This window comes from Aspergillus caelatus (genome assembly GCF_009193585.1).
Source record: "Aspergillus caelatus strain CBS 763.97 unplaced genomic scaffold BDV27scaffold_162, whole genome shotgun sequence".
NCBI classification, from domain to species: Eukaryota; Fungi; Ascomycota; class Eurotiomycetes; order Eurotiales; family Aspergillaceae; genus Aspergillus; species Aspergillus caelatus.
This window is the reverse complement of record NW_022475425.1, coordinates 61,691-81,803: the sequence shown is the minus strand read 5'-3', so window position 1 is coordinate 81,803 and position 20,113 is coordinate 61,691. Positions and strand designations below refer to the sequence as shown.

At 47.5% G+C, this 20,113-nt stretch overlaps 10 protein-coding genes across 10 annotated transcripts; 6 read left to right on the top strand and 4 right to left on the bottom strand.

Moving 5' to 3' along the window:
- Positions 1-605: 605 nt before the first annotated feature.
- On the top strand, positions 606-1,298 carry BDV27DRAFT_132541 (uncharacterized protein). Its single transcript, XM_032067906.1, has one exon. The coding sequence runs from the start codon at positions 852-854 to the stop codon at positions 1,074-1,076; it is 225 nt and encodes a 74-aa protein (XP_031924869.1). The 5' UTR covers positions 606-851; the 3' UTR covers positions 1,077-1,298.
- A 35-nt stretch (positions 1,299-1,333) lies between these two features.
- BDV27DRAFT_132539 (ankyrin repeat and BTB/POZ domain protein) lies at positions 1,334-3,874 on the bottom strand. Its single transcript, XM_032067905.1, has 3 exons — positions 3,350-3,874; positions 3,162-3,247; positions 1,334-3,101 (listed from the first exon to the last, which is right to left on the bottom strand). Exons 1-3 carry the CDS (start codon positions 3,581-3,583, stop codon positions 1,514-1,516), a joined length of 1,908 nt encoding a protein of 635 aa, XP_031924868.1. The 5' UTR covers positions 3,584-3,874; the 3' UTR covers positions 1,334-1,513.
- Positions 3,875-4,121: 247 nt separating this feature from the next.
- Positions 4,122-6,588, top strand: nimA (serine/threonine protein kinase nimA). The gene is made up of 3 exons (XM_032076140.1): positions 4,122-4,301; positions 4,375-4,427; positions 4,486-6,588. The coding sequence occupies exons 1-3, from the start codon at positions 4,250-4,252 to the stop codon at positions 6,490-6,492; spliced, it is 2,112 nt and encodes a 703-aa protein (XP_031924867.1). The 5' UTR covers positions 4,122-4,249; the 3' UTR covers positions 6,493-6,588.
- Positions 6,589-7,157, top strand: BDV27DRAFT_25547 (uncharacterized protein). The gene has a single exon (XM_032076141.1). The coding sequence runs from the start codon at positions 6,685-6,687 to the stop codon at positions 7,036-7,038; it is 354 nt and encodes a 117-aa protein (XP_031924866.1). The 5' UTR covers positions 6,589-6,684; the 3' UTR covers positions 7,039-7,157.
- Positions 7,158-7,275: 118 nt separating this feature from the next.
- BDV27DRAFT_132535 (WW domain binding protein 11) lies at positions 7,276-8,412 on the bottom strand. Its single transcript, XM_032067904.1, has one exon. The coding sequence runs from the start codon at positions 8,132-8,134 to the stop codon at positions 7,283-7,285; it is 852 nt and encodes a 283-aa protein (XP_031924865.1). The 5' UTR covers positions 8,135-8,412; the 3' UTR covers positions 7,276-7,282.
- Positions 8,413-9,313: 901 nt separating this feature from the next.
- Positions 9,314-10,696, top strand: BDV27DRAFT_25524 (uncharacterized protein). The gene is made up of 2 exons (XM_032076138.1): positions 9,314-10,127; positions 10,333-10,696. The coding sequence occupies exons 1-2, from the start codon at positions 9,852-9,854 to the stop codon at positions 10,561-10,563; spliced, it is 507 nt and encodes a 168-aa protein (XP_031924864.1). The 5' UTR covers positions 9,314-9,851; the 3' UTR covers positions 10,564-10,696.
- Positions 10,697-12,062: 1,366 nt separating this feature from the next.
- BDV27DRAFT_132530 (ribonuclease P Rpr2/Rpp21/SNM1 subunit) lies at positions 12,063-12,685 on the bottom strand. The gene has a single exon (XM_032067903.1). The coding sequence runs from the start codon at positions 12,670-12,672 to the stop codon at positions 12,088-12,090; it is 585 nt and encodes a 194-aa protein (XP_031924863.1). The 5' UTR covers positions 12,673-12,685; the 3' UTR covers positions 12,063-12,087.
- A 207-nt stretch (positions 12,686-12,892) lies between these two features.
- On the top strand, positions 12,893-15,499 carry BDV27DRAFT_132527 (ATP-dependent RNA helicase SUB2). The gene is made up of 5 exons (XM_032067902.1): positions 12,893-13,367; positions 13,937-14,347; positions 14,403-14,763; positions 14,820-15,077; positions 15,143-15,499. Exons 1-5 carry the CDS (start codon positions 13,118-13,120, stop codon positions 15,186-15,188), a joined length of 1,326 nt encoding a protein of 441 aa, XP_031924862.1. The 5' UTR covers positions 12,893-13,117; the 3' UTR covers positions 15,189-15,499.
- A 3-nt stretch (positions 15,500-15,502) lies between these two features.
- On the bottom strand, positions 15,503-16,339 carry BDV27DRAFT_132526 (uncharacterized protein). The gene has a single exon (XM_032067901.1). The coding sequence runs from the start codon at positions 16,029-16,031 to the stop codon at positions 15,771-15,773; it is 261 nt and encodes an 86-aa protein (XP_031924861.1). The 5' UTR covers positions 16,032-16,339; the 3' UTR covers positions 15,503-15,770.
- A 316-nt stretch (positions 16,340-16,655) lies between these two features.
- Positions 16,656-17,543, top strand: BDV27DRAFT_132525 (uncharacterized protein; the record flags this gene model as incomplete). The annotated part of the gene is made up of 2 exons (XM_032067900.1): positions 16,656-17,307; positions 17,523-17,543. A coding segment is annotated over exon 1 (155 nt), but the record flags the coding sequence as incomplete, so codon positions are not given.
- Between the last annotated feature and the right edge of the window lie 2,570 nt (positions 17,544-20,113).

Genomic DNA, 20,113 nt, shown 5'->3' with positions numbered 1-20,113 from the left:
AATCTGCGGCCAAACCAGAAAATCAAGAAGCCTGGTCAGGTCGCCCAATGATCGTGTTGTCGATCATAATGGCCTTGTATCTATACACTTCATGCGTCTAGCTTAATGGAGCCCTTTATTTTTCTTTCTCGTTTTTTAGCCGTAGCCTCGTCTGTACCGTAAATCCCATCCGGCTGGGAGGCTGGCTGGACATCTGCATTCGGTGGTACATCAGTGTGATCTCTCCAGAGCCCACACATCGAAAAGCCCTGATCTCCACCGTAAGAAACAAGGAAAAAAAGGAAACTTACCACCGTGCATACCCACTAAAAGATGATGTGGAGGAAAGAGCGAAACCGGATGATCTTCGTTTCCACTGAAGTGCAGGGGGGCCTGTTCTCATACCTCATATCATCCTGTGATTTTTAGGCTATGCTAATACATAGAGTATCAAGTTGTTATAGTCCTTCAGCCCCATATGCATGGCCTCATTTTCTCGTCACACTCTCGCGCGCACTCAGACCACATCTGCCGAACACATGGATCCTCGATGTAAACTCTCTGTGAGGTATTTTTTCTGTCTGTCTTTCTTTTTCTTTTTTTTATTTATTTATTTATCTTTTTTTTTTTTTTTCTCTCTCTCTTATTCGTTTTTAGTCTTTCTCTGTACGGTAAGCCTTAACGACTTGACAAGCACGGACAATGTCAATGTATACCGGTTTGTATAGTCGTCACATACCCACTGGCAGACACGAGAGTCACATTGACTTCTCGTCGAGAAAACTATCGCACTGACAATCTGCGGCTCGGATCGCCTTCAAACGGTGAGGGATGTGGTGTGACACGTAAGAAAACATCCCAGGGTATCAGCGATGCGTTATTGTTTATCATGTGCCTGTATTGTATCTTTGCCTCCTTTATCCTGCTCTTTTAGGTTGTGTCTTCGGCCGGATGGATTGTCTTGTCGGCTTGTATTAGCTGACTGCCTTGTGACCTGGCTACCGTCGTCTCTATTGCTTGCTTGGCTCTTCCAACCTGGCTCCGTTGAGTGTGGCTTGCTTGCTTGGGTTTGTGCCTCGGTTGTTGTTGTTCTATAGCTGTGGCTTGTGGACAGTCGAATCCTGACTCTCTTGCATACTTGATGATTGTGTAGACTGGATGGTTTTGACCAGAAATTGACAATGATATATAACAATATTTTGGGTGATGGATCCTGTGGATGTAGAAGTTTGGAGCTGTGGTTTGGAATCAGTCGTAATTGTTAGAGTATCAAAGCATATATAGATATCTTTGGTAGATAGAGAAAAGAGAGAGAGAGGAGTTGTATATATATATATATATATAATAGTCAGCGTGGGTTTATTCCAATATACGGTCATCAACCCAAGAACCATGCATCAGGAACGACATATAGATATGCAACCTTCTATTTATATATGTATATGAACGGATTTTGTATATACCCTGCGTGAAATCATTAATCGTCATATTTACCTGACTTGCATTCGACCCTGCGTCCTCGTCGAGATCACGATTAAGCTTCCAAATCCAAGCGCTCCAAGATCCTGTCGAGCTTATCCATCAGGATGTGGTAGTTCATCGAATCCTTATCGAATTCATCCCGAACAATTTCTCCGTTTAAGTTGCGCATGACATGGCCATGATCCTGTGCTTTCTGAGAAATGTGTCCTGCATCCTTCAGTCCTTCAACAACAACCTTGTCTGTAAGATCAATCGCTTCGACACCATGTATAACCTTTTCAATACTCTCATCGTTGGTAGTCGCGCTGGTGGCATGCTGCTCGGCCTCCTCTTCCATCATTTCTTCGAGACCAGCATCGTCGAACCTGAGCCTAAATCGTTCGCCAAGATAAAAGCGAATATCGTCTAACAACTCGATAGAATCTGTTTCCTGTCTTCCTTGAATACGAGATGCTGACTCTTGAATTACTTCAGCAAACTCAGGCGAATCGATGTGAGCTTCCAACCGATACGCCAGGTAGCGAGCCGCGAATTCCTCCAGTCGTTGAACCCGTGTCATCCATGCTGCTCGAATTATAGCATATATGTCGAGGTCCTCTTCCTCCTTAGTGCCCCGCGTCTTCGCAGCTTCCGCCTGGGACATGTTACCGCTACCGAGGGTGCTGATCACAACCGCTGCTTTGGTTTTAAGCTTCTCTATAAACAGCATGTCTGCAGCGAAAAGAACGTCAACCGCAACTTCGAGTGGGAAATCGACCTTTTCGGTGTAAAGGAACGTAAGGACAATCTCCAGAACGTCCGGGGAGCAGTCGACATTGATGATGTGTAGGTGATCTTTTAGATACGCTTCGCGGAATGATGACGAAAACATGGTATGGAAGAATTCAGACCTCAAAAGCATTGCCCGATGGCAGGGAAAGAGGACCGACTTCTGGGTTTGCTCTTTGGGGCCAGCATTGGCACCGTCTCCTGGCCGCAGGGTACCGTTGCTATGTTCATCCGTATCCTCCGGCAGTTCATCAGCTTGAAGCAAGACATCTGCAAAGATTGCATTGTTGCGATCCCATTTGACGTCCCCTGCCTTGGTCGTTTCGACTACCAACTTATTTTGTAGAACATTGCTGCGGAACCATTCCTCTAATTGGTCTCTTCCCTTTGCAAGCTCCGTAGTCCTCCTCTGTCTAGCTAATCTCCTATCACCACTGTCAAGAATGCTGTCCACAAGAGTGTCAATATCCAAGTGTTTGGCAATCCTATCGATGCCAGTAAAGACTTCCGATTCAGTAAAGCCCGTGCCGGGGCCACTTCTTAGTTCACGGGGTGCTTCCCCGAAATATAAATATTTGATCGCTGCGGCAAAAGCCTGTGGCGGTATAGTGCTGGGAAGCTTCCATGTCGCGGTTTCAGGGGAAGCTGCCAGCTTCCTCCGGAAGTAAGGTGATCGCGCAGAGAGTATGAATTTATGTAAATACAGAGACTCATCCTCGGCGCTCACAACGATATCAGACGTCCCAGGCTGGTCGCGGGTGAGGAGGGAGGATATATGGGCCGCGAGAGGCTGAAGGGGGTCAGTCGATTTAGAGTAGTCATATTCAAGCAACAAATTTCGAATGCGGTCGTTCAGAGCATTATATAGGCATCTACACGAGCGCGGATGTCAGCGGTACTTGAAGGTTGGGTGGTAGCTAGACCAGCCAAACCTTTCTCCCTGGAATGTATCTCGCTCGCATAATGCGCCAGACTCGAGAAGCAATTGGGCAACCTCGTAATGGCCACAAAGACTTGCCTGCACGGTGCTTAGCAGTGAACTATCGTCTCTCCATCACCAATAACTTGCGTAATTCGACAGGGTTGCCAGGGTGGCCCTATGGAAGCCAAGATCACTTACCAAGATCAAGGGGGTGTAATCATAGGGGTCGCGAGCATTGATATTGACTCCTTCTGTGATCTTCTCTTGACAAACTTTGAGATCCCCCTTACGACAAGCAGCGCAGAGCTCCCGAAACGGCTCACTAAGATCGAGAGGGTTATCGTCCTTAATGGTTCCCTCCTGGATCAGTTTCTTTTCATTGTGTAAACTGATCTCTAATTGGTCCTTGCGAAGCACAGTCGGTTCAGACATTGCGAGTGAGTCTTGGGCCGATGGTGTCCGGAGATATTGGATACTAATGTTGCCGAGAGCGGGACACTATCGGTTGGCGATGCCATCATCTTATCGATAAGAGATAATCACGTGGGCCATCTAATCGCCACATAGGAAAAGGAGAGGCCCTTCAAAGGGGGACCTATCGGCTAGTAGTCCTTGCAGAATACAACGCCAGGAATCGGTGTGAAAGGACAATAGATTCATGCATGGCATACTGGATCCACCACGCACAGATGTGTGCCTGTGATTGCATCCAAGTGACAGTTCTTACAGCAGGATGGAATTGTTTACTCATTCAAGCAACAATGATGGTGGTGATGATGACACGACTCCTCACCGCCCTAGCTTCACCGCCTGCTACATGAAGCAAGGATCGCTTGCGCACGCCGTTGCTCAGCAACAGTGCTTCAACTAAACATTCATGGCCTCCGTCCCGTTGCGTGAATACTTACTTCTTTAAATCTACCAATTTTACTCCATGTCCAAAGCCGACCTCGTTGTCTACTAACCAAACAGGTTCTACGCAATAGGATTAACTCATGAATGAGCTGATCACTCATTCATTCTCTTTCAATCCTCCTATTCGACCTTTCCCTTTACCCTTGAGTGCTTGCCTGTGGCATAATCTACTCAGTAGCCACGATGGCAATCGCATTGGCGGAAGCAGACAAGTATGAGGTACTGGAGAAGATTGGTAAGGCATATATATATATATACATCTCTCTATGTCTGATGCTTGACCCCGCGAAATATCTGACTGTCTTCAGGTTGTGGTTCCTTCGGCATTATTCGCAAAGTCAGGAGGAAAACAGATGGCTTTGTAGGCTCGCCGAACCCCTCTTCTACCTTGTACGACTACTTACAAACGTTAAATGCAGATTCTGTGTCGCAAGGAGATAAATTACATCAAGATGTCCCAAAAAGAGCGTGAACAGCTTACGGCCGAATTCAATATTTTGAGCTCTCTTCGACACCCGAACATTGTCGCTTACTACCACCGTGAACACCTAAAGGCGAGCCAAGACCTGTATCTTTACATGGAATACTGTGGCGGCGGTGATCTCAGTATGGTCATCAAAAACCTGAAGAAGACGAACAAGTACGCGGAAGAAGAATTTGTCTGGCGTATACTATCACAATTGGTCACTGCGCTTTACCGTTGCCATTATGGTGCAGACCCAGCGGATGTAGGCTCCAATATTCTAGGACCTACACCTAAGCCCTCAGGCCTTAAGGGAAAGCAGGCGCAGATGACAATCCTGCACCGCGATTTGAAGCCTGAAAATATTTTCCTGGGACATGACAACACGGTTAAGCTAGGAGATTTCGGCCTTTCTAAGCTTATGAATTCTCATGATTTCGCATCGACATATGTCGGTACTCCATTCTACATGTCCCCCGAGATATGTGCTGCGGAAAAATATACCTTGCGCTCCGATATTTGGGCTGTCGGCTGCATCATGTACGAACTCTGCCAGAGAGAGCCACCTTTCAACGCAAGAACACATATTCAACTTGTCCAACGAATCCGCGAAGGCAAATTCGCTCCTCTGCCTGAATTTTACTCCCCCGAGCTGAAGAATGTCATTGCCAGCTGTTTACGTGTGAACCCAGACCACCGCCCTGACACTACCGCCCTGATCAACCTTCCTATCATCCGCTTGATGAGAAAGGAGAAAGAAGTTGTTGACCTTAGTAGCAAACTTCGAAAGCGCGAAGAAGCAGCCCTGCAAAAGGCCAAGGAAGTTGAGCAGACATTTGCAAAACTTGAAAAGGAGAGGCAACAGATGAAATCCGACATTGAAAGCTCCCTGCGCCGGGAATGGGAAGTAAAAGCTAGACTAGAAATTGACCGTCAGGTGCAGAATGAACTTGAAAAACTTCGCAAGAGGTTTGAGACCGAGGTTCAAGATAGGGTCTCGATTGAACTAGAGAAACAGAAGAAAACTCACAACATCAGAGATGATACTGGCCTACGCTCAAGCGGTTATGGCTCCCGGTCGTCTACTAGTAATGGAGACGACACAGACTTTCCTTCCACCACTGATATCAGTCAGCTGTCAATGGAGTCACCAGCGAACAAGCCGTTAAGAAGAGAGACTCGCACTCCTTTCAATCGCTCAAAAACAGTCGTCGAGTCGCCCGTCGATGTGCAGATGGCTGAGCCATCCCCAATTTCAATCGCGTCACTCTCCTTGTCCCCCCGTCGTACCTCTGCCACCTCTTCTGGTAAGAACATCTTCGCAGAAGCAGAGAGACAGCGGGCCAAATGGGAACCTACTCTAGCGTACTCCGATGATGAAGACGACACCCCTGATCTTCCTTCACCTACCAGGCCTAAAGTCAAACCCGATCCTTTCAAGGCCCCGTCTCGCCCCCTCCTTCGTCAGAACACAGCTGCGCTAATGCAGAAACTGAGCACGCAACCGCCACTTTTCCCCAGCAACCCTTCAAGATTGCCGCAAGCATCAGGATCCGGTCAAACTGAGACCCGTCACGGAGAGCCCAAAGCAAGATCTCCCCACCGACGTCTGTCGAAGATCCCATCGTCAGCGAACTTGGCTGCTGACGCTGGATCGCCAACTCGCAAGTCTGGCTTAAAACAGCACCCTACGAAGGTTAACGGTGGTGGAGAGGAGATGTTCAAGGCCGTGATGCAGCGCAATATGGGTGGCAGAACACTGGTGGAACTTGCCCAAGCCCGGGCTGGTGGCCGTCCTGTTGAAGATCTCAAGCGATGTGCCAGTGATTCCCGCACTTCAAATTGCTCCTCCGGCCTCAAATCTTCAGATCGCGATCCACCAGCAGTGTGGGACCCTGAAAAGGATGAGATGCCGAGCCCCTTCCTTGCGCGCGGTCGAAAGGTTATTCGTAATTTGCGGTAATACCCTCCAACTACTTGTTTGGCCTATTGTGCCCCAAAGGCAACATTTCACTTCTACAAAATTGGTCGATTTTGGTTTTCGCTGGTTGATCCGTGAAAACAACGGCATCTACATAAGACACCCCTCGTTTCCTATACAGTTTAATACTTGCAATACTCTGGAGTTATGGTTGGATCATGTGCATTCTGAGGCATGAAGTTGACCGTGCAGAAAATCGAGGCCTTCGTGCATTTCTCCTGGTGCATCATTGTTGAACACTGCTCTCCGACCGATCCACTCTTTCCTTTGTTGTTATGCCGTGATGTCCTTGTTTCTTTGGTTTTTTTTTTTTTTCCCATTGCTTGGGAAACTGTACAGATATTTGCATTCGCCAGCCGGCTTTTGGTTTCCGCATTGATTTGGTGCCCTTGGGTCTGGAGATCTCTTGCACTCATCTCGAAGACTTGGATTCTTGTTCTTAGACCGCTTCACAGTCCTCAGAGACATGCCAACTTCTGCCACTCTTTTGGGACTGTACATCATTTTCCTTTTATCTCTGCTTTCTAGGTGTTTGAGGGGTGGTACATTGCTTGAAGGCTTACCGGGTTTAAAGGCGTATTCATGGAAACGGTCTTGTATGTACATACAGTTTTGTGTTATCTCTTTGAGAAGCTCTGTCACAGAGCGGAATACCTATGTCAGATTCTTTTTTCCAAATGTGATATGTCCGCGATGGAGCCTACTACTACTTTCCGGTATCAGTTGTACATCGTGAAGTACTGGATATCATTATTATACACTGTTATACATTTCATGCATCCTCATCTTCAACGTCCTCGATCTGTACAGATCTGAGTTCCTGGTTGAATCGTTTCTCCTCTTCTAATAGCCGCTGTTGAGCGTCATCATCAGGTTGATCAGAGCTCTCTTGTCCTGCAGCTTCCGAAGGACCAGCATTATAACCCGCTTTCTCTAGTCGATCCATTTCCTCCGGCTCAAGTAGCTTTCCTTGCCCTCGAATGGCCTCCTGCTTAACCCTAACAGCAGCCGGAACAAATTTCTTAACCGCCTCTTGTCGCAGGTCCTTGATCTCTGGCTTCGCTTCATAAACAGTTCTGGATTCAACCACAGGCGGTTTCGCCGGTAAACCATGTGGTCCCCGAGGACCTGCATCTGCATCACCCTCTCTCTTCTTTTGGTATTGGCGAGGGATTGGTGGCGGCGTATCCCGCGGCATAGGAATTCGTCGGACTTCCTCATCCGTCTCACTACTCTCACTATCTTGTCCGAAGTGGCCACGGTCGTCCCTCCTCCTCTTCCCTAATACGGCGTCACCGCGGCCTCTGCCGCCAAAGCCACCCCTCCTCGACTGGTAATTCTCGAATTTCGGCGCCTTATCACCTAGTGCTTCCCGGGCCTTCTGTACCGCACGCAGATCCCGCTCCAATGCTTCCAAAACCTCCTTATCACGCGGCCGTAGTTGTTGGCCGGACTCTTCTACCGCTTTGAGGTCATTGATCTGCCTCTGAATGCGCTCGGGGTTGCGACGGGCGAGTTTCTCATTCTGGCGAGCCTGCGCCTCAGATTTGGCCTTTTTCAAGCTTTTCTGTTTGTCTGCTTTCCGCTGCGCTTGGACGGGGTTGAAGTTGCGTTCCTTGGGCATTTTCTTGAAGCCCTTTTTTTTTTCTCTTCTTTGCTATTTTAATAGAATCCTCTTTTTAAATGTGATGAGAAGAAGCAATAGGTCGCGGTGGACTAGGCGCGCGAATGGGACATTAATTTTATCGAACTATTGAAGCTCCACTTTTGTCAGACATGTAATGTAAGCTCTCATAGTTTCTCGTTTTCTGGGCAAAGACGAGGACTCGAGGTGGCACAGCTCTGGGGAACGACAAAAACAGCGGTAGCGAACCACGGTGGAGCAGACGAGGGAGGGGAGAGTGGAGGAAAGGCTCACCAACCGATGAGGTATCCCGCAAGATGGGTGAAAGACGAAAGTCGCAGGACTAGACCTGAGCCAGACGCGGAGCTGCCAATCCAATCACAGATCAAAGATAGCAGTCGCAGGGCTCTAGCCTCACGGGTTGGGCAGCGGGTTTTAGGTACAGAATTGGTTTCGGTTCTGGGGATCAGAGGCGACGGTGATTGATCGACTGGCGTTTGCAGAGGCCGTTGGTTGATTGCGCTATTGGCACCGTGGGTTGCCTGGTTTGTTGAAAATGTTTGGGAGTAAGATCGCGGTGAAGAGGGGAGGGAAACCTCTAAGTTTTGGAGAGGTGATTAGTATAGGAGGATTGTTTGGAGGTGGGAGCTGCTGTTGGTTTGCGGAGGAGAGGGAACTGAATGAATGGTTGGAGGGCGTCGGAAGGCGGAACCACGGTTTAGCAGTGGATTTCTTCTGTAGGGGAGATTCCTCAAGTCACATAAACTTGGTATGCTTTCTTTTTTCTCTCGCAGATGAGAGAATTGAATTATTATATTCTAAGATCCAAGATTCTAGTTTCAGTCCTTGTGCGACAATTTTTAGTCACTGTGATTTAAGTCTTCAAGTTCCATTTTATATAATGTACACCATACTCCGATCTATATCACCAAGATAATTCATACCGAGCACCAAAGAAAAGGCAAAAAGACCCTAGAAATAGGTCATAACTTTGAATTATTCTAGACATCATTTTCCGCTATATTTTATTTCCCTCAGTATCTTCCCAGGGGGGGTTCTGGCCATTGGTTGTTGTGTACCTCCAAGCTCTGCCTTGGGTACTATTTCATACCACGCTTCATACAATATATACTTGCTCTTACATACCAGTGTACAATCCTCCTTCTTCCACTTCCGTCCCCTCAACTCTCCGAGGCATTTCTAATCACACTCTTTTAGCTTCACAGTGCTCGTGTTAGTTTCTCCAAGTTAGACCAATTCCTATCGTCTCTGGGCGTCCGTCAGTGTGTAACCTGCGACCGATTCACGAGGAGAGCCGCTTGCGGTTGTTTTTCTTTTTTCCTTGCCGCCGATAATCTGTTTCCTCAATCGGCCTTCCTCTCCCATCATCCCTCTTTCGTTCCCCCTCCTCTTCGGCTTGATCCCCTCTAATTTCCCCCAATGACACCTTAGGCCTGTCGGTGAGGAGGCGATTTTTCTTGAGTTACTTCCAGAGGGGTGAGTGAGTGAGTGCGAGAGAGAGCAGGAGAGAAGAACGAATCATCGAGCGAAGCCGATTCAGTCCTTTACTCTCCTTCCCACTCTCCGTCCTAATTCCTCCTAACATTCGCTCCGGCCAACCACCATGAAATTCGGTCCGTCCCATCTCCAAACATCGAGAACGACCGGCGCTTCCTAGACTCTTGTCGCGGTAAGAGCATGTCTCTGCCGGGACCAAATGTCCGTATCAGCCTCGATCCCCGACACCTCCCTTGGCCTTACCTCCTCCGAGATCCAGATCCTCCGACAACAGCAACAGATTGCGCTTCAGGGTGGCCATGCCGCCAACGGGGTTTCCAGGGGCAGAGGAACTGGTCGAAGCAGCAATTCAAGTTCGCGTGCTGCCAGTGCTGCCAGCAGTCATGGCCGATTGTTGCTGGACCCGATGAGTCTGCGAGCGCTATCCCATCAGCTGGATGCGCTACAGGGCCAGATTCGGAGTCGCATCGACTATGTATGTTGATATTTTCCTTTGAACTCCTATTATCCCCACCCTATAAATCATCCTCCCTTCTACGTCTCCCTAGACTCCTTCATAATGATTTTGCGCATGGTTTCATACGCTATGATCTCGGGTCCCGGTTGGGAATATCCAGACGATGTTCCACAAGCCGGTCATCCTTGCATATCATCTTATCACCTGTCCTGACGCCCTGCAGCTGGAGGAACAAATGCAGCTCTCTATTCAAAATACCTACGACCGTGCAGGAAACGTTATCCACAATGCCGATGCCGAGATTGCTCGTACGCGTTCAATTCTAGCCTCAATTGATGAGTTGGAAACCGAAATGGCGAAGATTGGACATATCAGGGAGATTGTGAAAGCCTACCGCGGCCGAATTGAAGGGCTTGACCAACGTCTCGACCAGGCCGCCCGTAGGAGACGATGATGTCCACCGAGGACAATACATCTTCGATTATGAACCCGATCGTATATGCTTGGATGACGTTCACCGCTCTATACCCCGAAGCTTACCCTATTCACATATTGCCTTATACGACCTTTTGCCCCGGAGGCTCATGTACTGGAATCTGGCGACGTTGACTCGACTACCAGACGACCTCTTTGCCCGCTTTTCATGCTTTAGGATGATTATGACCGAACGCTCGAGATGATAAATGCAAGCATGACCAAACTTAAGTCACAAGAGAGAAATGAAGGAAATATTTGTTTTCTCGGCGAAAAATAAAAAAAGGAGAGGAAAGCTCCATGTTTATATACCACTCTGTCCTCGCGGACCCTGTGCAATTATGATCTGTGCCGTTATTGCAGCGTTCTTTGCCCCCTTCACCAGTTACAGCGACATTCAACCCGCAGACGTGAATCTTTCTTTGTCTCCTGTGTTCTGCTCTTTTCTTTCGCACTCTTCTCGTTTCGTTCCTTTATTCCCCCCCCATTTTTGTTTGGGACAGGATAGTTACTTAAAGATGGGATATCTGCCTCGCGGCAACCTTTGGACCTTTTGGAGGTACCATGAACCGAGATTCGACAGGAAACAACATTGGTGTTTTAGCGAAGGAGTTCCCTCGTTGGTACCATTTTCTTTGTTCTATATTTAAATATTTTCGATGGGCTGTTTACATGTCACGAGAACCACACCTTTCACCTTTTGAAGTTGGATTTGTCGTCTATTATCTGGCGTCTCGATTCCCCAATATGTATTGTTCTCTTTATGTGTCTTTATGAGTGGACGTTTGATCTATGACCATGTTGTGAATAAACCCACGGCTGATCGTGCCCTGTCGCACAGATGGCTTATGTACAAATGTAATGAATAAGGCCGGTTGCGTCATGACATTTTTCTATTCGAACATGTGCATTTGTGGTCTCAGGACTTCGACTGTAGAATACCTGCAATCATCTCCGATTGCTCTATATCGACGAATCCTGTTTTCGCCCTGGATAGCATGTGGACCGACCAGAGTTGCACGTGAAGTCTCGGGGCCCTGCTAAGGGGTCATGGCTTTTCCGTCGACAACCGCAAATTACCTGCAGGGTTTTTCGTAGCCTTTCCGATCGACAACCACAACTCGCCCTCTAGTTAGTATAGCCCGCGGCATCTCACATCCCGCCTTTAGCTCTATTGGACGACTCCCATACCTAGCGCCCTGCCGTGGCAACTGATCCAAATGAATAGATAATTGCTGCTGAATCTGGACAGGTAGCCTTGCTTCATCAATGGAACGGTTGCATGAGGCTCGGCCTTGTTTCCTTTCAAGGCGCCAGCCGACGGACAAATGATGGTTTACCGGGTATTGATAGGGTTCATTGTATGTACCATAGCCCCCATACGGTGTTCCTTCTTGGTGCGCTTTAATGTGGTAGTGCACCGTCTCAATAACCAATTGCTACTGTCCCACGCAGTCCACGTTGTTGCGAAATGACAAAAACAGTACAGGAACAGCAAAAAAGGTCATGGAGCTGGCACTTGTTCCTTCTCCTGTTCTCTTTGCTTTCGACGCTCAGAAAGCTTTTTGGTTCGCCTTTCTGTTAGAGGAAAATGCTTCTCCGTCCCACAGGTAGTGCAACAGATGACCCGGACGTCGGCCCATGGCTTTTTGCGATCACGACTCTCGTTTCTGATTTCTTGTATGCAGCTGACACCTGGCGACAAAAGTGTATCGCAGCGTTTGCAGTATGACCTTTTCGTCTCGACTGGCAGTCGCATCTGTGTTTTTAGAGACACTCCACGCATTTGTGATATAAATACGCGAGAGAGCTGCGGAAGACGATCTGTATTTGCGCTGGTGTGCGTGCCAGTTGACTTTTGCCCAGGAGTAGTATCATGGCTCAAGAAAAGTGGTACAATACGTGCTGAAGCCGACCCTGGCTCGCCGTCTTGACTGGTACCATTCTGAACGAGCTGGCTACTAGATTGCTTGGAGGCAACACCAGCAGACTGTAGATAGATAGCGGCCTTATGGAGATAGTCTAATCGTGCACGGATATGACTCTGCGCTCCCCCAGACGAACCCTTTTTCCCCTTTGCCTTCGCCATTCCAGAAGAGAAAACCTTTAGACTGGTTTAAAATAACAACACATAAAGAAAAATAAAGAATAATGAAGCTTTCAGTGGCAATCGGACGCTAAACTAGAACCAGCAACTTGGCAGGCCAGCGTGACTAATGATATATATCACGTGATGCGGTCTTTCTGTCCTCAGCCTCATCCCTCGCGACCTCAACCTTCTCTTCATCTCCATCGTTTTCCCTTACCTTTCAACCAAGACCCGCTTTTCAATTCATCCCAGAAGGATCGGAAAGGGGCATTACGTTGTGTTTACGATTGACTCACTGTATTTGTTTTATTTTTCACCACCTCCACTCACCCATACCGTAAATTTCCCAGCTCGGCTGCCTTGGGGAAGAACGCGACCTCGCGACAACTAGGGGTTTTTTTTTTTTTTTTTTCCAACACTTTCCGTTCCGTTGCTATCCAACAAAATGTCTCACGAGGAGGATCTCATTGACTACTCCGACGAGGAGCTTCAGACCACTGATGCCGCAGCTACCACTGCTGCTCCCGCCGCAAATGGCGACAACGCCAAAACGGGCGATCTAACAGTTTCTGGTGGCCGTCCGGACAAGAAGGGAAGCTATGTCGGTATTCACTCGACCGGTTTCCGCGACTTTTTGCTGAAGGGAGAACTTCTACGTGCCATCACCGATTGCGGTTTCGAACATCCATCGGAGGGTTAGTTGATAACATTCTTTCCCACAAGCTCCCTCCATTGCTCTATGTTCCAACGTCCGTCCATCTCCGCGGGAGTCCATAGTCGCTTTTTATTGGCCACCTATCTCGTCCGAGCCTGTGGGCGGCATGAGGATGTTTGCTTGGGTTATTACACACAAGACACTGCGGTGGCAGTAGTGCTTTTACAGTTACTACCCGCTGCTTATACATCAGCGAATTACGGTGAGACTGGATTCGCGAATCATCCAGGTAAATGCGTTTTCAGCAAGAATGGGTGATTTGCGAAAGATGCTATCCGAAAGCCATGGGCCTCTTGCCACCATATCTTTGGATGGCAGGCGTTCTCGTGCCGTCTGCAGGGCACTCTCGATAGAGATATTATCCTGCAGTTGAATAGATGCCCGACTAGTGCTTTCATTAGTAGTTGATTATGAAACGAAAGTTGACATCACTGCCTGCCTTATTCGACGACTCGGGGGATGGACGGACTTGCGACGCGGATTGCTTTCTTTTTTCCAAAGTCTTATGGATCGAATACAAGTCTAACATACCGTTCCGCCTCACTATAGTCCAGCAAGTTTGCATTCCGACCGCCATTCTCAATGTCGATGTTCTTTGCCAGGCAAAGTCTGGTCTCGGAAAAACCGCCGTCTTCGTCTTGACCACCCTTCACCAGCTGGAGCCTGTCCCCGGAGAGTGCTCTGTCTTGGTCATGTGCCACACCCGTGAGTTGGCTTACCAGATTAAGAACGAATATGCTCGTTTCAGCAAGTACCTTCCCGACGTGAAGACTGCCGTCTTCTACGGAGGTACCCCCATCCAGAAGGATGTCGAGGTGCTATCCAACAAAGAATCATACCCCAACATTGTCGTCGGTACCCCGGGTCGACTGAACGCCCTTGTTCGCGAGAAAAAGCTTTCCCTGCGTAATGTTAAGGCATTTGTCCTTGACGAGTGTGACAAGATGCTCGACCAGATCGGTGAGTGAAAGCATCAATGTATTGTTTTAGAGTCGGTGACTCACAATCTTGCCAGATATGCGCCGCGATGTTCAGGAGATTTTCCGTGCTACACCCGCCGACAAGCAAGTTATGATGTTCAGCGCTACTCTCTCCCAGGAGATCCGGCCTGTTTGCAAGAAGTTCATGAGGAACCCTCTTGAAGTTTACGTGGACGACGACACCAAACTCACCCTCCACGGTTTGCAACAATACTACATCAAACTCAGCGAAGCGGAAAAGAACCGGAAGCTGAACGAGCTCCTGGATAGCCTTGAGTTCAACCAGGTCATTATCTTCGTCAAGAGCACACTTCGTGCAAATGAGCTGGACAAGCTCTTGCGCGAGTGTAACTTCCCCAGTATCGCTGTCCACTCTGGTGTGAGCCAGGAGGAGCGGTAAGTTTGTCGCATTGCTTAAACAATGCAATCCTGTTGCTGACGCGGCATATTAGTATCAAACGCTACAAGGAGTTCAAGGAGTTCAACAAGCGTATCTGTGTTGCTACTGATGTCTTTGGACGTGGTATTGATATTGAGCGTATCAACCTTGCTATTAACTACGACTTGCCTGCGGATGCGGACTCGTACCTGCACCGCGTTGGTCGTGCCGGTCGTTTCGGTACCAAGGGTCTCTCGATCTCGTTCGTCAGCAACGAGGAGGATGAGAAGGTCCTCAAGGATATCGAGAAGCGTTTCGAAGTTGCTCTTCCGTACGTGACCCATCTTTCCTTCTTTCCCTCATCTTTTGTACCCGGAACTAATGGCATATATACAGTGAATACCCCGAGGGTGGCGTTGACTCTAGCACGTACATGGCATAAATGCCCTGGCTGTCAATACACCGTGCCTGGTGCGATTCGATATTTTGTCATTTTCTAACTTGATGCCTTTTTCTTTACTTGTTTGATCTTTTGGCGCGATGGTTCGGTTGTGATTTTGTTTCCGTCAAGTGTCTTTGCTGCTTCTCCATGAGGCACTGGTCGGCAGGATGGGAAAGAATGGGGGAAAAGCATACACAGTCATGTTTAATCACTAGGTAGGAGCTTTAGATGACATTTAGGGTGGTGCCAGTGCCTCTGCTAGGGTGTCAACTGTATTATCTATAAATCTCAAATGCTGTTTCCCGGGTCAATTTAATTGTGGGGATAGTAAATTACGTAGCTGTACTTGTGCGAGAGCTACCCCGAGGTGCCAGCCGGGGTAATAATATCATAGTTATACGCGATTAAGTAACTCAGACCAGAATTGCGGGTGACCCCGGAAGCGTGTCAGAAGTTGAGCTTGGTTGAGAGAGTGGGATCGGCAGATAGCAAAACAAGGCAGAGGGCGACTAGAGCAGTTGACGGCCAGTGTACTAGGTTGGTGGTCCCTGCTCGCCGAAAGGTACGTACCTTGATTTCCCGTCAAGCTAACCCAACGTTCCATGGATATCGTTGTTTGCGGTTAATTTGCTCATTCCTGTTGAACTGTTTCCTTGATCCACGTAAATCAAAGTGGAACGGAGAAGTACTGTGTATATCTAGACTCTGGGCCGTCCTGTGAATCCGGCCAACCGCCAAGACACTGATCAACCAAAAAAAAGAAAAGAGAAACATTTCATCATCTGATATAGACACGGATAGACAATTGATAGTCATTGATTGACGACTGATGGACGTTCCCATCAATCAATCAGTCAATGCCATTCTCCCACCTGACGGAACCGGGTTGCGCTCACGCGTACCACTTTACCAAGACTTACCTTACCCATGACGGTGGAGTCAATCTTCATTTCGCCCGCAGAAGTAGCGTCGTGCAGAGTGGCGGTGCTACGCTGATACCTTACCTTCTAGACTATGATATTCACGGAAGCGAGACTCCACGATTCGACTAAGCTTTGCTGAACGCCATTGACGATCATTGAGTGCCACGGCTTGGGGGACTTGCGGGGGAATATCAGAGACAATTTATCAGGGCGATGGACGGATGATTTCATTATTATGACATATTGGGGGGGCACGTTTGGATTTGTGTGATTTGAACTCTGAAATGATTGAGAGGATTGGATAGGAGAGGTTTTGGGTTTGAGTGTTGCTTTTTTATTTTTATTTTTATTATTATGATTATGATTATGGTTATGATTATTATTATTATTATTATTGTTGTTATTATTATTGTTATTATTATTATTTTGTATGACAGGTCGAGAAGCGGATGATGGAGACATCAGAAAATATTAAAATTAAATAGCACCATTAGGTTGCGGCTGAGGTTTGCACAGTTTTTTCTCTTTGGAGTGGGGTCGTTTTCTTTGCTTCTCTTTTTTTTTTCTCTCTGGTGTCATGACTCGGGAAGGTTCCAAGTCTCCTTTTCTCTTTTCCTCTTCCTCCTCCGATCAGGTGGTAATGGTCGCTTTCAGAGCTGGTCCAGTGTATCTCGTCCTCTTCGGGACCTCTTACTCTTATCTATTCTTTTGGATGTACTACTTCAAGATTGACTAACCTCAAAGTGGCAATTGTTCCCGCCGCTTTTGGAGGATCTTTTTTGCATCGGCACGACCGTGTGTGGCTTGACTCGATTCCGCCCGCTCCCTACTAGTAGTTCTCACTACTCACTATACTACTAGTAGCCCACCAGATAGAAGCCTGAGACATGGCGTTGACTGTGTAACCGTCATATATGTCGGGTCTTATGTGCATGGGGTTGTTGCATACGGATGTAACCAGGAGCCGGGCACTTTTTTGAATTCAACGGACGTACTGCTCCTGTCTCTAGTATAGAGTACCTTGTACATACATACCTAGTCTTGTCTGCCTGGGAGAAAATTAGGCAGTTTTGGGAGTCACGGACTCGATCGATCGGGTGCGGATTGATGTGGGGCTGCACCAATGCTTACCCAGTCTTCGCGACCAAAAGTTCGTCGCTTATATCCCACTGCTGAGGTGGCCTACGACGTACGCTGTATGGACATCTCCCTCTCTGGCCTGAGGAAGCGATGGATTGTTAGATAGAAAGGGGATGTTGAACCCGGTGGCGGTCGGCATTGTTGGAGTTCGCCGAACGCAGATAGCGCGGGAGTACTCCCGATTCGGCCGTCATTTTGTGAATTGCATAAAAACTGACTTATACGAGACGTTGTTTATGCACAGTCCCTTTCATTGACAGGTTTCTGGAAGATATGCGACGCTGCAACCATCATATCATGTCTGCCCGCAACCGGACATTCTTCAGCTCTCGATACTTTCCCTTTTCACAAGCAAGGGCAACGTCGAGGAAAATCTCATTCAGCTATTATTGGAAGATTCGATATGTACCTGACCCACTGGATAGTACCATAGATAGAAACATGAGCTAAAGAGAGTGGGATGTGATTTGTTCTACTGGGTAACTAAGAGTACACACTAGATTCCGCCAAGATTGGGGACCCACGGCCGATGTTTTGAACAATCGGCGTGATCGGCGTCGCCAAAGGCCTGGACCATGGTTTCCGAGTTGTTTTGGATCTTTTTCCCTTCTTCGCTCGTTTGCTTCTTTTCTTCTGTTCATCCGTTGTATGATGATGAGGTCATGGATTGCGTACGGGACTGTTCCTTGGGGGGGGATGTTGATAGTCTGAAGGTTGACAGGGACAACAAGTCTTCTGTCAATTGGATGGGGAATGTTCAGATTTGAAATGATAAATACCAAGCGTCTTGACCTTACACCACTGGAATCCTCCGCACATTCATAGGACCTCCAATGGGGATCGTCACGATCATACTTATGTAAGTCGACTGGATTGATTATTAACTGACGCCCCCGTCTTCCACCATTGTTTCAATTAATCGCAAACCTAGCAAAGAAGAAACCACCCCCCATGCAAAAGATCCGAAACGAGCCCTTAGCTTAGTTGCCTTGGGTTTTGTCCGGTTGTCTGCCCCGTCGTTGCCTCAGTTCTAATCCCACTTCAAACAATGGCCTTTGATCGCCAAACAATACCCGGACCACATGGGGGCTCTCCATGCGCTCGTTTTCATTCAGAAGTTTATCTAAAAGTTCTTTGGTACAGTACCTGGCAGAATGTACCTAACATGCATCCCTGCACTGCAGCCCGTAAATAGGAAGGCCATGAAGAGTGGTCTAGACTAGAAGAAGTAGTTACTTGAATGGTAGGTTGTCACTGCAAGCGGCTTAGTTATACCTTATGGCCTTAGTAATCGGACCCTGGAATTTGTCGATCGATCCCTGCTCCGGTGGTGAGCTTATTGGTATGTCGGAAGGAAACAACACCGCCTCCCCCTTCCCGAAAGTGTGATGTCCGATCTGGGACAGGATATCCCTTCTTCCCATGGTTGAGGATTGAGATTAGGTTAGAGAGTAGGTCTTGTTGAAGAGGAGTTAGCTGGTGTTGTGACCCCTCTCTTGATTCAGAAATCCCATCACTAAAACAGGGCCAAAAAAAAAAAAGGAAAGAAACAGTGTACGATGATAGCCACATTGCCCATGAGAGGGCACGGGATCTATCATGCTGAGCCTTTGTCACACGAAGAACCGGCTTCATGCGCATGGGTCGTTTCTTCTGAAGGGCTTTTGACTGGGTAATTTTTTTCCTGGAGGGTGACACTTCCGGCGTCCGTGGCTTCTTTGTTTCAGTGATTCCAGTTCAACCTCCCAGGAGGATTGTTGCTGGTCTGCATGACCGAAGCTGATGGCCCCGAGGAGTATATCTTAGAAAAATGAGCAGATGGGAAGTAAAAGATGGAGAAGGAGGAGAGTGTTTATATTATGTCTACAGAGGCAAATGTCTTAGAACGAGGTGGATATCACCGTATGAACGACTCCGTTAGTTCCTTTTGTTCGTATCGTTCTCCTGTGTTGGACATTAGGGTGATTCTAGCTCGTTACTAGAACCAGGTTAGTTATTAGCGCTATCATGGACTAAGCGCAAGAAAGTACTTAGTGCTGGGAAAGCACATCCATAATCTAGTTCCGACTAGTCGATGAGGTTCTCCATCGACCTCCGCAAGAGGCCAATCCGATGTCGCCGGGTCCGATTACAAGCGGTGCTATCCCGGTTTTCTGACCTCGACCATCCAACAAACGATGTGGGTTGGAGTGGGGATTCTCGACGGGAGGATGTGCAGCTGCGGTCGATTGGGTGATTACTGCATCATGGTTGGCTTGAGTGGGTGTTGTCGTGTCTCATGAATCATCCACTCTAATAATTTTTCTGTTTTCTATTTTTCATTTCGGTCTTGATTAAGGTGATGACGCTGGTGATGATGTCGCTCCGTCCTCCGGAAGGTCTAGTGAGGTGTACTACTTGTATCTACCTATCTCTGTCTGGGACTAAAGTAATATTAAAATTGTGGGTATAGATTTAAGCAGAAGGAAATCGAAAGGAAAATAATAATAATAACAATAAAAAAAAATATAAAAATAAGAGGGCATTTATTGATTGATTTCTATTATTATGTACATAATAATATATTTGTTTATAGTGTGAGTTGTGTTTAATTAGGTAAGGATTAAGAGGAACTGGAACCCAGAAAAAGAACAGGGGGAGTTGCCATACAATTGTTGGGAGTAGCCATGGTCCTCAGAAATCATCGTCCCCGTTTCGCCTCCTAAATAAGATTAAAAATAAACGGGATTTTTTTTTTTTTCTTTTTCGAACTTATCTTAACGGAATTAACAGAAGAATTGACTTCGGTGTGTGTATGGGATTCGACATTTTTTGAATTTTAGTTTATTGTTTTATTATTATTCTTTTTATTTTTCTTTCCTT